At 62.5% G+C, this 14,546-nt stretch overlaps 1 protein-coding gene across 1 annotated transcript in view; it reads left to right on the forward strand.

Moving 5' to 3' along the window:
• inpp5ka (inositol polyphosphate-5-phosphatase Ka) overlaps window positions 1-14,546 on the forward strand; it is a 144,867-nt gene that overhangs the window by 97,802 nt on the left and 32,519 nt on the right. The window contains exons 3-4 of the mRNA XM_072469991.1: window positions 8,671-8,778; window positions 11,540-11,648. Coding sequence (XP_072326092.1) covers window positions 8,671-8,778; window positions 11,540-11,648 — 217 coding nt within the window. The remainder of the gene's footprint in view (window positions 1-8,670; window positions 8,779-11,539; window positions 11,649-14,546) is intronic.

The raw sequence follows: 14,546 nt of genomic DNA on the forward strand, positions 1-14,546 counted from the left end.
GTGATTCTGTTATCATCCTCCACATGATTTACTGTTTTGACATTGTCTGCAAACTGCAAAAATCTATTCTCTGTAGATAAACCCAGCCATGAATGTAACCAGAATAAGAATATTCCCAAGTACTGATGATATTGGAGAGCCTATTTTCCCCTTTCCCAGTCAGGAAACCTTCTGCTCATCGCTCCTGGTGGCCAATTATAACCCAACCTCCACACCGGTCCATAAATACCATGTGATCCTGTTTTCCTAATACATCTGTTATCAAATACACGGGTGACTGGGTCGCTCTGGACTAGCTTGTTAGCAGGAGATTCACTAATTGGAGCCGGGTCCGTGTGTAACGAAAAGAGGATTAATCTCGTAATCTCCGTGGAACTCTGCTCAGGCTGGGACTGGGATAGAGATGGATGGAGAGAGAGAGAGAGAGAAAAAAAAACACAGATGGACAAAGCCAATGAGGGACAGGGGGCGCGAAAGCAACAAAGATGCAGAAAGAGAGAGACAATCGAGGCAGAGTGACCGATCGAGGGAAACACGTGGGGAGGAGAGAGGCACAGACACGAGACAGAGGCAGATGGAGAGAGAGGCAGATAGAGAAATAGATAGGCTGAGAGACTGCCGTGGGGAGGAGAGGCTGATACACCGCAGTGGGGGAGGAGAGGCTGATACACCGCAGTGGGGGAGGAGAGGCTGATACACCGCAGTGGGGGAGGAGAGGCTGATACACCGCAGTGGGGGAGCAGAGGCTGATACACCGCAGTGGGGGAGGGAGGCTGATACACCGCAGTGGGGGAGGAGAGGCTGGGCTGATACACCGCCGTGGGGGAGAGAGGCTGATACACCGCAGTGGGGGAGGAGAGGCTGATACACCGCCATGGGGGAGGAGAGGCTGATACACCGCCATGGGGGAGGGAGGCTGATACACCGCCGTGGGGGAGAGAGGCTGATACACCGCAGTGGGGGAGGAGAGGCTCACACACCGCAGTGGGGGAGAGAGGCTGATACACCGCAGTGGGGGAGAGAGGCTGATACACCGCAGTGGGGGAGGAGAGGCTGATACACCGCAGTGGGGGAGCAGAGGCTGATACACCGCAGTGGGGGAGGGAGGCTGATACACCGCAGTGGGGGAGGAGAGGCTGGGCTGATACACCGCCGTGGGGGAGAGAGGCTGATACACCGCAGTGGGGGAGCAGAGGCTGATACACCGCAGTGGGGGAGGGAGGCTGATACACCGCAGTGGGGGAGGAGAGGCTGGGCTGATACACCGCCGTGGGGGAGAGAGGCTGATACACCGCAGTGGGGGAGCAGAGGCTGATACACCGCAGTGGGGGAGCAGAGGCTGATACACCGCAGTGGGGGAGGGAGGCTGATACACCGCAGTGGGGGAGGAGAGGCTGGGCTGATACACCGCCGTGGGGGAGAGAGGCTGATACACTGCAGTGGGGGAGGAGAGGCTGATACACTGCAGTGGGGGAGCAGAGGCTGATACACCGCAGTGGGGGAGGAGAGGCTGATACACCGCAGTGGGGGAGGAGAGGCTGATACACCGCAGTGGGGGAGGAGAGGCTGATACACCGCAGTGGGGGAGGAGAGGCTGATACACCGCAGTGGGGGAGGAGAGGCTGATACACCGCAGTGGGGGAGGAGAGGCTGATACACCGCAGTGGGGGAGGGGAGGCTGATACACCGCAGTGGGGGAGGAGAGGCTGATACACCGCAGTGGGGGAGGAGAGGCTGATACCGCAGTGGGGAGGGGAGGCTGATACACCGCAGTGGGGAGGAGAGGCTGATACACCGCAGTGGGGGAGGGAGGCTGATACACCGCAGTGGGGGAGGAGAGGCTGATACACCGCCGTGGGGGAGGGGAGGCTGATACACCGCAGTGGGGAGGAGAGGCTGATACACTGCAGTGGGGGAGGGGAGGCTGATACACCGCAGTGGGGGAGGGGAGGCTGATACACCGCAGTGGGGGAGGAGAGGCTGATACACCGCAGTGGGGGAGGAGAGGCTGATACACCGCAGTGGGGGAGGAGAGGCTGGGCTGATACACCGCCGTGGGGGAGGGAGGCTGATACACCGCCGTGGGGGAGGGGAGGCTGATACACCGCAGTGGGGGAGGAGAGGCTGATACACCGCAGTGGGGGAGGGGAGGCTGATACACCGCAGTGGGGAGGAGAGGCTGATACACCGCAGTGGGGGAGGAGAGGCTGATACACCGCAGTGGGGGAGGAGAGGCTGATACACTGCAGTGGGGGAGGGGAGGCTGATACACCGCAGTGGGGGAGGGAGGCTGATACACCGCAGTGGGGGAGGGGAGGCTGATACACCGCAGTGGGGGAGGAGAGGCTGATACACCGCAGTGGGGGAGGAGAGGCTGATACACCGCAGTGGGGGAGGAGAGGCTGATACACCGCAGTGGGGGAGGGAGGCTGATACACCGCCGTGGGGGAGGAGAGGCTGATACACCGCAGTGGGGGAGGGGAGGCTGATACACCGCAGTGGGGGAGGAGAGGCTGATACACCGCAGTGGGGGAGGGGAGGCTGATACACCGCAGTGGGGGAGGGGAGGCTGATACACCGCAGTGGGGAGGAGAGGCTGATACACCGCAGTGGGGGAGGAGAGGCTGATACACCGCAGTGGGGGAGGGAGGCTGATACACCGCAGTGGGGGAGGGGAGGCTGATACACCGCAGTGGGGGAGGAGAGGCTGATACACCGCAGTGGGGGAGGAGAGGCTGATACACCGCAGTGGGGGAGGAGAGGCTGATACACCGCAGTGGGGGAGGGAGGCTGATACACCGCCGTGGGGGAGGAGAGGCTGATGCACCGCAGTGGGGGAGGGGAGGCTGATACACCGCAGTGGGGGAGGGGAGGCTGATACACCGCAGTGGGGGAGGGAGGCTGATACACCGCCGTGGGGGAGGAGAGGCTGATACACCGCAGTGGGGGAGGAGAGGCTGATACACCGCCGTGGGGGAGGAGAGGCTGATACACCGCAGTGGGGGAGGAGAGGCTGATACACCGCAGTGGGGGAGGAGAGGCTGATACACCGCAGTGGGGGAGGAGAGGCTGATACACCGCAGTGGGGGAGGAGAGGCTGATACACCGCAGTGGGGGAGGGAGGCTGATACACCGCCGTGGGGGAGGAGAGGCTGATACACCGCAGTGGGGGAGGAGAGGCTGATACACCGCAGTGGGGGAGGAGAGGCTGATACACCGCAGTGGGGGAGGAGAGGCTGATACACCGCAGTGGGGGAGGGAGGCTGATACACCGCCGTGGGGGAGGAGAGGCTGATACACCGCAGTGGGGGAGGAGAGGCTGATACACCGCAGTGGGGGAGGGAGGCTGATACACCGCCGTGGGGGAGGGGAGGCTGATACACCGCAGTGGGGGAGGGAGGCTGATACACCGCCGTGGGGGAGGAGAGGCTGATACACCGCAGTGGGGGAGGAGAGGCTGATACACCGCCGTGGGGGAGGGGAGAAAAAAAGGGATAAAGATGAAAGGAGAAAGCTGTGAATTGGTTTTATTTAACACCGGTCCATTCAGTGAGAAATCCCTGCTCAATGATGCCACAGTCCAAAGGTTGGGATTAGTTGGAGCTAGTTAGTTGGAGGCTTTGTTTTGAATGTAAAGTGAGTTAAGCCAAGCCTCCAGCTCCCGGTGTGCCTGAACCCACTCACATGATTCCACTTCAACTATTTGAAACTCTAGAGCAGTGGGTCTGAAATCTGCTCACAATCTGGAGATGTGTGTCCCAAACAGCATGTGAACGAGCCCTGCCTCTCACTGCCAGCACAGACACTTCGCACCTCAGCCCCATGGGGAGGCAGCTGGCATGGTCACTCTGCTACCCGCTGGTCAGCTGCTGATGAATGCCCAGAGGACCAGCTAACGTTTGGAATCTTCCATGTGCTAGCTGCGGGTGGGTGAGATTCAGCAAGTCCAGAGTTGGCCACTCATTGCAGTTGATTTAGCAGCAGAGAGAGCGGCAGGATATGGACAAATCTTCACACACAATGTCGGAAATCCCCAGGGTCAGGGGGAAATCACTTCACTCCAGAATCACTCGGTCATCAATTGACAGAACACAGCCTCAGCCCAGGAGCGCAATTCCTCCCCAACAACCTTCATCTCACTGGGATATAGGTCACACACACACTGACTCTCACTGGGGTACGGGTCACACACACACTGACTCTCACTGGGGTATGGGTCACACACACAGACTCTCACTGGGGTACGGGTCACACACACACTGACTCTCACTGGGGTACGGGTCACACACACACTGACTCTCACTGGGGTACGGGTCCCACACACACTGACTCTCACTGGGGTACGGGTCCCACACACACTGACTCTCACTGGGGTATGGGTCACACACACACTGACTCTCACTGGGGTACGGGTCCCACACACACTGACTCTCACTGGGGTACGGGTCCCACACACACTGACTCTCACTGGGGTACGGGTTCCACACACACTGACTCTCACTGGGGTACGGGTCCCAGACACACTGACTCTCACTGGGGTACGGGTCCCACACACACACTGACTCTCACTGGGGTACGGGTCCCACACACACTGACTCTCACTGGGGTACGGGTTCCACACACACTGACTCTCACTGGGGTACGGGTCCCACACACACTGACTCTCACTGGGGTACGGGTCCCACACACACTGACTCTCACTGGGGTACGGGTTCCACACACACTGACTCTCACTGGGGTACGGGTCCCAGACACACTGACTCTCACTGGGGTACGGGTCCCACACACACTGACTCTCACTGGGGTACGGGTCCCACACACACTGACTCTCACTGGGGTACGGGTCCCACACACACTGACTCTCACTGGGGTACGGGTCCCACACACACTGACTCTCACTGGGGTACGGGTCCCACACACACTGACTCTCACTGGGGTACAGGTTCCACACACACTGACTCTCACTGGGGTACGGGTCCCACACACACTGACTCTCACTGGGGTACGGGTCCCACACACACTGACTCTCACTGGGGTACAGGTTCCACACACACTGACTCTCACTGGGGTACGGGTCCCACACACACTGACTCTCACTGGGGTACGGGTCCCACACACACTGACTCTCACTGGGGTACGGGTCCCACGCACACTGACTCTCACTGGGGTACGGGTCCCACACACACTGACTCTCACTGGGGTACGGGTCCCACACACACTGACTCTCACTGAGGTACGGGTCCCACACACACTGACTCTCACTGGGGTAGGGGTCCCACACACACTGACTCTCACTGGGGTACGGGTCTCACACACACTGACTCTCACCGGGGTACGGGTCCCACACACACACTGATTCTCACTGGGACACGGGTCCCACACACACTGACTCTCACTGGGGTACGAGTTAGACACACACTGACTCTCACTGGAGTACGGGTCCCACACACACTGACTCTCACTGGGGTACGGGTCCCACACACACTGACTCTCACTGGGGTACGGGCCCCACACACACTGACTCTCACTGGGGTACGGGTCCCACACACACTGACTCTCACTGAGGTACGGGTCCCACACACACTGACTCTCACTGGAGTACGGGTCTCACACACACTGACTCTCACTGGGGTACGGGTCCCACACACACTGACTCTCACTGGGGTACCGGTTCCACACACACTGACTCTCACTGGGGTACGGGTCCCACACACACTTGATCTCTCTGGGGTACGGGTTCCACACACACTGACTCTCACTGGGGAACGGGTCCCACACAAACTGACTCTCACTGGGGTACGGGTTCCACACACACTGACTCTCACTGGGGTACGGGTCCCCCACACACTGACTCTCACTGGGGTACGGGTCCCCCACACACTGACTCTCACTGGGGTACGGGTCCCACACACACTGACTCTCACTGGGGTCCGGGTCCCACACACACTGACTCTCACTGGGGTACGGGTCCCACACACACTGACTCTCACTGGGGTACGGGTCCCACACACACTGACTCTCACTGGGACACGGGTTCCACACACACTGACTCTCACTGGGGTACGGGTTCCACACACACTGACTCTCACTGGGGTACGGGTCCCACACACACTGACTCTCACTGGGGTACGGGTTTCACACACACACTGACTCTCTCTGGGGTACGGGTCACACACACACTGACTCTCACTGGGGTACGGGTCCCACACACACTGATTCTCACTGGGGTACGGGTCCCACACACACTGACTCTCACTGGGGTACGGGTCCCACACACACTGACTCTCACTGGGGTACGGGTCCCACACACACTGACTCTCACTGGGGTACGGGTCCCACACACACTGACTCTCACTGGGGTAGGGGTCCCACACACACTGACTCTCACTGGGGTACGGGTCTCACACACACTGACTCTCACTGGGGTACGGGTCCCACACACACACTGATTCTCACTGGGACACGGGTCCCACACACACTGACTCTCACTGGGGTACGAGTTAGACACACACTGACTCTCACTGGGGTACGGGTCCCACACACACTGACTCTCACTGGGGTACGGGTCTCACACACACTGACTCTCACTGGGGTACGGGTCCCACACACACACTGATTCTCACTGGGACACGGGTCCCACACACACTGACTCTCACTGGGGTACGAGTTAGACACACACTGACTCTCACTGGAGTACGGGTCCCACACACACTGACTCTCACTGGGGTACGGGTCCCACACACACTGACTCTCACTGGGGTACGGGTCCCACACACACTGACTCTCACTGGGGTACGGGTCCCACACACACTGACTCTCACTGGGGTACGGGCCCCACACACACTGACTCTCACTGGGGTACGGGTCCCACACACACTGACTCTCACTGAGGTACGGGTCCCACACACACTGACTCTCACTGGAGTACGGGTCTCACACACACTGACTCTCACTGGGGTACGGGTCCCACACACACTGACTCTCACTGGGGTACCGGTTCCACACACACTGACTCTCACTGGGGTACGGGTCCCACACACACTTGATCTCTCTGGGGTACGGGTTCCACACACACTGACTCTCACTGGGGAACGGGTCCCACACAAACTGACTCTCACTGGGGTACGGGTTCCACACACACTGACTCTCACTGGGGTAAGGGTCCCACACACACTGACTCTCACTGGGGTACGGGTCCCAGACACACTGACTCTCACTGGGGTACGGGTCCCACACACACTGACTCTCACTGGGGTCCGGGTCCCACACACACTGACTCTCACTGGGGTACGGGTCCCACACACACTGACTCTCACTGGGGTACGGGTTCCACACACACTGACTCTCACTGGGACACGGGTTCCACACACACTGACTCTCACTGGGGTACGGGTTCCACACACACTGACTCTCACTGGGGTACGGGTCCCACACACACTGACTCTCACTGGGGTACGGGTTTCACACACACACTGACTCTCTCTGGGGTACGGGTCACACACACACTGACTCTCACTGGGGTACGGGTCCCACACACACTGATTCTCACTGGGGTACGGGTCCCACACACACTGACTCTCACTGGGGTACGGGTCTCACACACACTGACTCTCACTGGGGTACGGGTCCCACACACACTGACTCTCACTGGGGTACGGGTCCCACACACACTGACTCTCACTGGGGTAGGGGTCCCACACACACTGACTCTCACTGGGGTACGGGTCTCACACACACTGACTCTCACTGGGGTACGGGTCCCACACACACACTGATTCTCACTGGGACACGGGTCCCACACACACTGACTCTCACTGGGGTACGAGTTAGACACACACTGACTCTCACTGGGGTACGGGTCCCACACACACTGACTCTCACTGGGGTACGGGTCCCACACACACTGACTCTCACTGGGGTACCGGTTCCACACACACTGACTCTCACTGGGGTATGGGTCCCACACACACTGACTCTCACTGGGGTCCGGGTCCCACACACACTGACTCTCACTGGGGTACGGGTTCCACACACACTGACTCTCACTGGGGTACGGGTCCCACGCACACTGACTCTCACTGGGGTACGAGTTAGACACACACTGACTCTCACTGGGGTACGGGTTCCACACACACTGATTCTCACTGGGACACGGGTCCCACACACACTGACTCTCACTGGGGTACGAGTTAGACACACACTGACTCTCACTGGGGTACGGGTCCCACACACACTGACTCTCACTGGGGTACGGGTCCCACACACACTGACTCTCACTGGGGTACCGGTTCCCCACACACTGACTCTCACTGGGGTACGGGTCCCACACACACTGACTCTCACTGGGGTCCGGGTCCCACACACACTGACTCTCACTGGGGTACGGGTCCCACACACATTGACTCTCACTGGGGTACGGGTCCCACGCACACTGACTCTCACTGGGGTACGGGTCCCACACACACTGACTCTCACTGGGGTACGGGTCCTGTAATCTTGTTCTCTTGCTTAACACTAGCTGGGATTGAGCGTTCCGAGCACTGAGATTTTCCGAACTCCCTGAATCCGTTACTCTGATGTTTCAGAAAGCAGTGTTTATATCTGTGACATGTCACATTCTCTCTCTCTCTCTCTCTCTCTCTCTCTCTCTCTCTCTCTCTCTCTCTCCAGACTGCAGATACTGACCTGGAATGTAGGAACAGCTGCTCCTCCCAATGATGTCAGCAGTTTACTCCAGTTGGATATTCAGATGCAAGAACCGGACATGTACATAATTGGGTAAGGGCGGGGACGTAGGGTGGGGTTGGCGGTGCCGTGGGACCTGGGGTGGGGGCTGGCGGTGCCGTGGGGCCTGGGGGGACATGGTGGTGATACCATTACGGCAGGCTTGATGAACTCGGGACAGCCTCGCACAGCCACTCGTGAGGGCTGAATGACCCAAAGTGGTTGCTAGGGCAGGGTGGTTAATGTTGGTGGGGCTGGGGCCGAGGCCATGGTTGGTGGTGGTGGGTGGGCAGTAGTGGGGTGGGTAGGGGTGAGGGGTTGACTGGCAGTGAGGGTGGGTGGGAATTGGGTGAGAGGTGGGTGGTGATGAGCGGATGGGGGTGGGGTGTGGGAGGGGGGGGTGGGGTGGGAGGGATGGGGTGGGTGGGTGAGGGGTGGGGTGGGTGGGTGGGGGGTGGGGTGGGTGAGGGGTGGGGTAGGTGAGGGGTGGAGTGATGAGGGTGAGGGGTGGAGTGGGTGGGTGATGAGGGTGAGGGGTGGAGTGGGTGGGTGATGAGGGTGAGGGGTGGGGTGGGTGGGTGAGGGGTGGAGTGGGTGGGTGATGAGGGTGAGGGGTGGGGTAGGTGAGGGGTGGAGTGATGAGGGTGAGGGGTGGAGTGGGTGGGTGATGAGGGTGAGGGGTGGGAGGGTGATGAGGGTGAGGGGTGGGTGATGAGGGTGAGGGGTGGGTGATGAGGGTGAGGGGTGCAGTTTGTGGGTGATGAGGGTGAGGGGTGGGTGATGAGGGTGAGGGGTGGGTGATGAGGGTGAGGGGTGGGTGATGAGGGTGGGGGGTGGGTGATGTGGGTGGGGGGTGGGTGATGTGGGTGGGGGGTGGGTGATGTGGGTGAGGGGTGGGTGATGTGGGTGAGGGGTGGGGTGGGTGGGTGAGGGGTGGGGTGGGTGGGTGAGGGGTGGGGTGGGTGGGTAATGAGGGTGAGGGGTGGAGTGGGAGTGGTGGAGTGGGTGGGTGAGGGTGGGTGATGTGGGTGAGGGGTGGAGTGGGTGGGTGAGGGGTGGGTTGGGTGGGTGATGAGGGTGAGGGGTGGGTGGGTGATGAGGGTGAGGGGTGGGTGGGTGATGAGGGTGAGGGGTGGGTGGGTGATGAGGGTGAGGGGTGGGTGGGTGGGTGATGAGGGTGAGGGGTGGGTGCTGAGGGTGAGGGGTGGGTGGGTGATGAGGGTGAGGGGTGGGTGGGTGATGAGGGTGAGGGGTGGGGTGGGTGGGTGAGGGGTGGGGTGGGTGGGTGGGTGAGGGGTGGAGTGATGGTGAGGGGTGGGTGGGTGAGGGGTGGGGTGGGTGGGTGGGTGAGGGGTGGAGTGATGAGGGTGAGGGGTGGGTGGGTGAGGGGTGGGGTGGGTGGGTGGGTGAGGGGTGGAGTGATGAGGGTGAGGGGTGGGTGGGTGAGGGGTGGGGTGGGTGGGTGGGTGAGGGGTGGAGTGATGAGGGTGAGGGGTGGGTGGGTGATGAGGGTGAGGGGTGGGTGGGTGGGTGATGTGGGTGAGTGATGGTGAGGGGTGGATGGGTGATGAGGGTGAGGGGTGGGTGTGTGATGAGGGTGAGGGGTGGGTGTGTGATGAGGGTGAGGGGTGGGTGTGTGATGAGGGTGAGGGGTGGGTGTGTGATGAGGGTGAGGGGTGGGTGTGTGATGAGGGTGAGGGGTGGGTGTGTGATGAGGGTGAGGGGTGGGTGGGTGATGAGGGTGAGGGGTGGGTGGGTGATGAGGGTGAGGGGTGGGTGGGTGATGAGGGTGAGGGGTGGGTGGGTGGGTGATGAGGGTGAGGGGTGGGTGGGTGATGAGGGTGAGGGGTGGGTGGGTGATGAGGGTGAGGGCTGTGTGGGTGGGTGATGAGGGTGAGGGGTGGGTGGGTGGGTGATGAGGGTGAGGGGTGGGGTGGGTGGGGGAGGGGTGGGGTGGGTGGGTGGGTGAGGGGTGGAGTGATGAGGGTGAGGAGTGGGTGGGTGGGTGATGAGGGTGAGGGGTGGGTGGGTGATGAGGGTGACGGGTGGGTGGGTGATGAGGGTGAGGGGTGGGTGGGTGAGTGATGAGGGTGAGTGGTGGGTGGGTGAGTGATGAGGGTGAGGGGTGGGTGGGTGATGAGGGTGAGGGGTGGGTGATGAGGGTGAGGGGTGGGTGATGTGGGTGAGGGGTGGGTGATGTAGGTGAGGGGTGGGTGATGTGGGTGAGGGGTGGGGTGGGTGGGTGAGGGGTGGGGTGGGTGGGTGATGAGGGTGAGGGGTGGGTGGGTGATGAGGGTGAGGGGTGGGTGGGTGATGAGGGTGAGGGGTGGGTGATGAGGGTGAGGGGTGGGTGGGTGATGAGGGTGAGGGGTGGGTGGGTGATGAGGGTGAGGGGTGGAGTGGGTGGGTGATGAGGGTGAGGGGTGGGTTGGTGGGTGATGAGGGTGAGGGGTGGGGTGGGTGGGTGATGAGGGTGAGGGGTGGAGTGGGTGGGTGAGGGGTGGGTGGGTGGGTGATGAGGGTGAGGGGTGGGTGGGTGATGAGGGTGAGGGGTGGGTGGGTGATGAGGGTGAGGGGTGGAGTGGGTGGGTGAGGGGTGGAGTGGTGGGTGGGTGATGAGGGTGAGGGGTGGGTGGGTGATGTGGGTGAGGGGTGGAGTGGGTGGGTGAGGGGTGGAGTGGTGGGTGGGTGATGAGGGTGAGGGGTGGGTGGGTGGGTGGTGAGGGTGAGGGGTTGGTGATTGTTGCCGCCGGATCGGGGAGGTGATTGGTGGCCAGTGGGTTGATGTGATGCCTGATTGTGGAGGTTTGATTAGTTTACAGGAAGTGAACTCGAAGCTGTCTTCGTTCCTCATTGACTTGGCGTTTAATGACCCCTGGACAATCTTATTCACCACGTCACTGGCTCCCCAGGGCTATGTTAAGGTAAATCTGAAGCTGAATAGCAGACCGGTTCAGGCAACAATCAAAAAGTGACTGGAATGTTGTTCTTTATCTCATTGGGACTGGAATATAAACGATGCTTCCAAACCTACGACTACTACCATCGAGAAGGGCAAGAGCAGCAGGTACCTGGGAACCACCTGGAGGTTCCCCTCCGAGTCACTAACCCCCCCCCCCCCCCCCGGACTGGGAAATATATCTCCATTCTTTCACTGCCACTGGGGCAACATCCTGGAACTGCCTCCCTAACAGCACAGTGGGTGTACCTACATGGACTGCACTGGATCAAGAAGGCAGCTCACCCCCACCTTCTCGAGGGCAATTAGGGATGGGCAACATGCTGGGTCCAGCCAGTGACACCCACATCCCATGTTGCCATCCAAAAAATAGCGTCCGGGTGTGTCCCCGCGTGTGTGTCGCGGGGAGGAGGGCGTGTCTGGGGGGGTGCGCGTGTGTGCACCCGTGTCCGCGTGTGTGTCGTGGGAAGGAGGGCGTGTCCGGGGGGGTCCGCGTGTGTGTCGTGGGGAGGAGGGCGTGTCCGGGGGGGGGGTTTGCGTGTGTGTCGTGGGGAGGAGGGCGTGTCCGGAGGGGTCCGTGTGTGTGTCGTGGGGATGAGGGCATGTCCGGGGGGGTCCACGTGTGTGTCGCAGGGAGGAGGGCGTGTGTGCACCCGGGTCCGCGTGTGTGTCGTGGGGAGGAGGGTGTGTCCGGGGGGGTCCGCGTGTGTGTCGTGGGGAGGAGGGCATGTCTGGGGGGGTCCGCGTGTGTGTCGTGGGGAGGAGGGTGTGTCCGGGGGGGTCTGCGTGTGTGTCGCAGGGAGGAGGGCGTGTCCGGGGGGTCCGCGTGTGTGTCGTGGGGAGGAGGGCGTGTGTGCACCCGGGTCCGCGTGTGTGTCGTGGGGAGGAGGGCATGTCCGGGGGGGGTCCGCGTGTGTCTCGCGGGGAGGAGGGCGTGTCCGGGGGAGTGCGCGTGTGTGCCGTGGGAGGAGGGCGTGTCTGGGGGTCCGCATGTGTGCCGTGGGGAGGAGGGCGTGTCCGGGGGGTGTCCGCGTGTGTCGTGGGGAGGAGGGCGTGTCTGGGGGGGTGTGCGTGTGTCTCGCGGGGAGGAGGGCGTGTCCGGGGGGGTCCGCGTGTGTGTTGTGGGGAGGAGGGTGTGTCCGGGGGGGTGCACGTGTGTGTCGTGGGGAGGAGGGTGTGTCCGGGGGGGTCCGCGTGTGTGTCGTGGGGAGGAGGGTGTGTCCGGGGGGGTCCGCGTGTGTGTCGTGGGGAGGAGGGTGTGTCTGGGGGGTGCGCGTGTGTGTCGTGGGGAGGAGGGTGTGTCCGGGGGGGTCCGCGTGTGTGTCGTGGGGAGGAGGGTGTGTCCGGGGGGGTCCGCGTGTGTGTCGTGGGGAGGAGGGTGTGTCCGGGGGGGTGCACGTGTGTGTCGTGGGGAGGAGGGCGTGTCCGGGGGGGTCCGCGTGTGTGTCGTGGGGAGGAGGGTGTGTCCGGGGGGGTCCGCGTGTGTGTCGTGGGGAGGAGGGTGTGTCCGGGGGGGTGCACGTGTGTGTCGTGGGGAGGAGGGCGTGTCCGGGGGGGTGCGCGTGTGTGTCGTGGGGAGGAGGGCGTGCCCGGGGGGGTGCACGTGTGTGTCGTGGGGAGGAGGGTGTGTCCGGGGGGGTGCGCGTGTGTGTCGTGGGGAGGAGGGCGTGTCCGGGGGGGTCCGCGTGTGTGTCGTGGGGAGGAGGGTGTGTCCGGGGGGGTGCACGTGTGTGTCGTGGGGAGGAGGGCGTGTCCGGGGGGGTCCGCGTGTGTGTCGTGGGGAGGAGGGCGTGTCCGGGGGGTGTCCGCGTGTGTCGTGGGGAGGAGGGCGTGTCTGGGGGGGTGCACGTGTGTGTCGTGGGGAGGAGGGCGTGTCCGGGGGGGGTGCGCGTGTTTGTCGTGGGGAGGAGGGTGTGTCCGGGGGGGTGCACGTGTGTGCCGTGGGGAGGAGGGTGTGTCCGGGGGGGTGCGCGTGTTTGTCGTGGGGAGGAGGGTGTGTCCGGGGGGGTGCACGTGTGTGCCGTGGGGAGGAGGGTGTGTCCGGGGGGGTGCACGTGTGTGTCGTGGGGAGGAGGGCGTGTCCGGGGGGGTCCGCGTGTGTGTCGTGGGGAGGAGGGCGTGTCCGGGGGGGTGCGCGTGTTTGTCGTGGGGAGGAGGGTGTGTCCGTGGGGGTGCGCGTGTGTGTCGTGGGGAGGAGGGCGTGTCCGGGGGGGTGCACGTGTTTGTCGTGGGGAGGAGGGTGTGTCCGTGGGGGTGCGCGTGTGTGTCGTGGGGAGGAGGGCGTGTCCGGGGGTGCGCGCGTTTGTGTCGTGGGGAGGAGGGCGTGTCCGGGGGTGCGCGCGTTTGTGTCGTGGGGAGGAGGGTGTGTCTGGGGGGTGCGCGTGTGTGTCGTGGGGAGGAGGGTGTGTCCGGGGGGGGTCCGCGTGTGTGTCGTGGGGAGGAGGGTGTGTCCGGGGGGGTCCGCGTGTGTGTCGTGGGGAGGAGGGTGTGTCCGGGGGGGGTCCGCGTGTGTGTCGTGGGGAGGAGGATGTGTCCGGGGGGGTGCACGTGTGTGTCGCGGGGAGGAGGGTGTGTCCGGGGGGGGTCCACGTGTGTGTCGTGGGGAGCAGGGTGTGTCCGGGGGGGTCCGCGTGTGTGTCGTGGGGAGGAGGGTGTGTCCGGGGGGGTGCGCGTGTGTCTCGCGGGGAGGAGGGTGTGTCCGGGGGGGTGCGCGTGTGTCTTGCGGGGAGGAGGGTGTGTCCGGGGGGGTCCGCGTGTGTCCAGCCCTGTGTCTCGGAGAGTTACTGTGTGACTGCGGTGATTTGCCGACCTAGTTTTCAAGCTCCAGCTCTTTGAGTCACTCTGCCCCTGTGGTTAACGCACT

This window comes from Scyliorhinus torazame, chromosome 12 (assembly GCF_047496885.1).
Source record: "Scyliorhinus torazame isolate Kashiwa2021f chromosome 12, sScyTor2.1, whole genome shotgun sequence".
NCBI classification, from domain to species: Eukaryota; Metazoa; Chordata; class Chondrichthyes; order Carcharhiniformes; family Scyliorhinidae; genus Scyliorhinus; species Scyliorhinus torazame.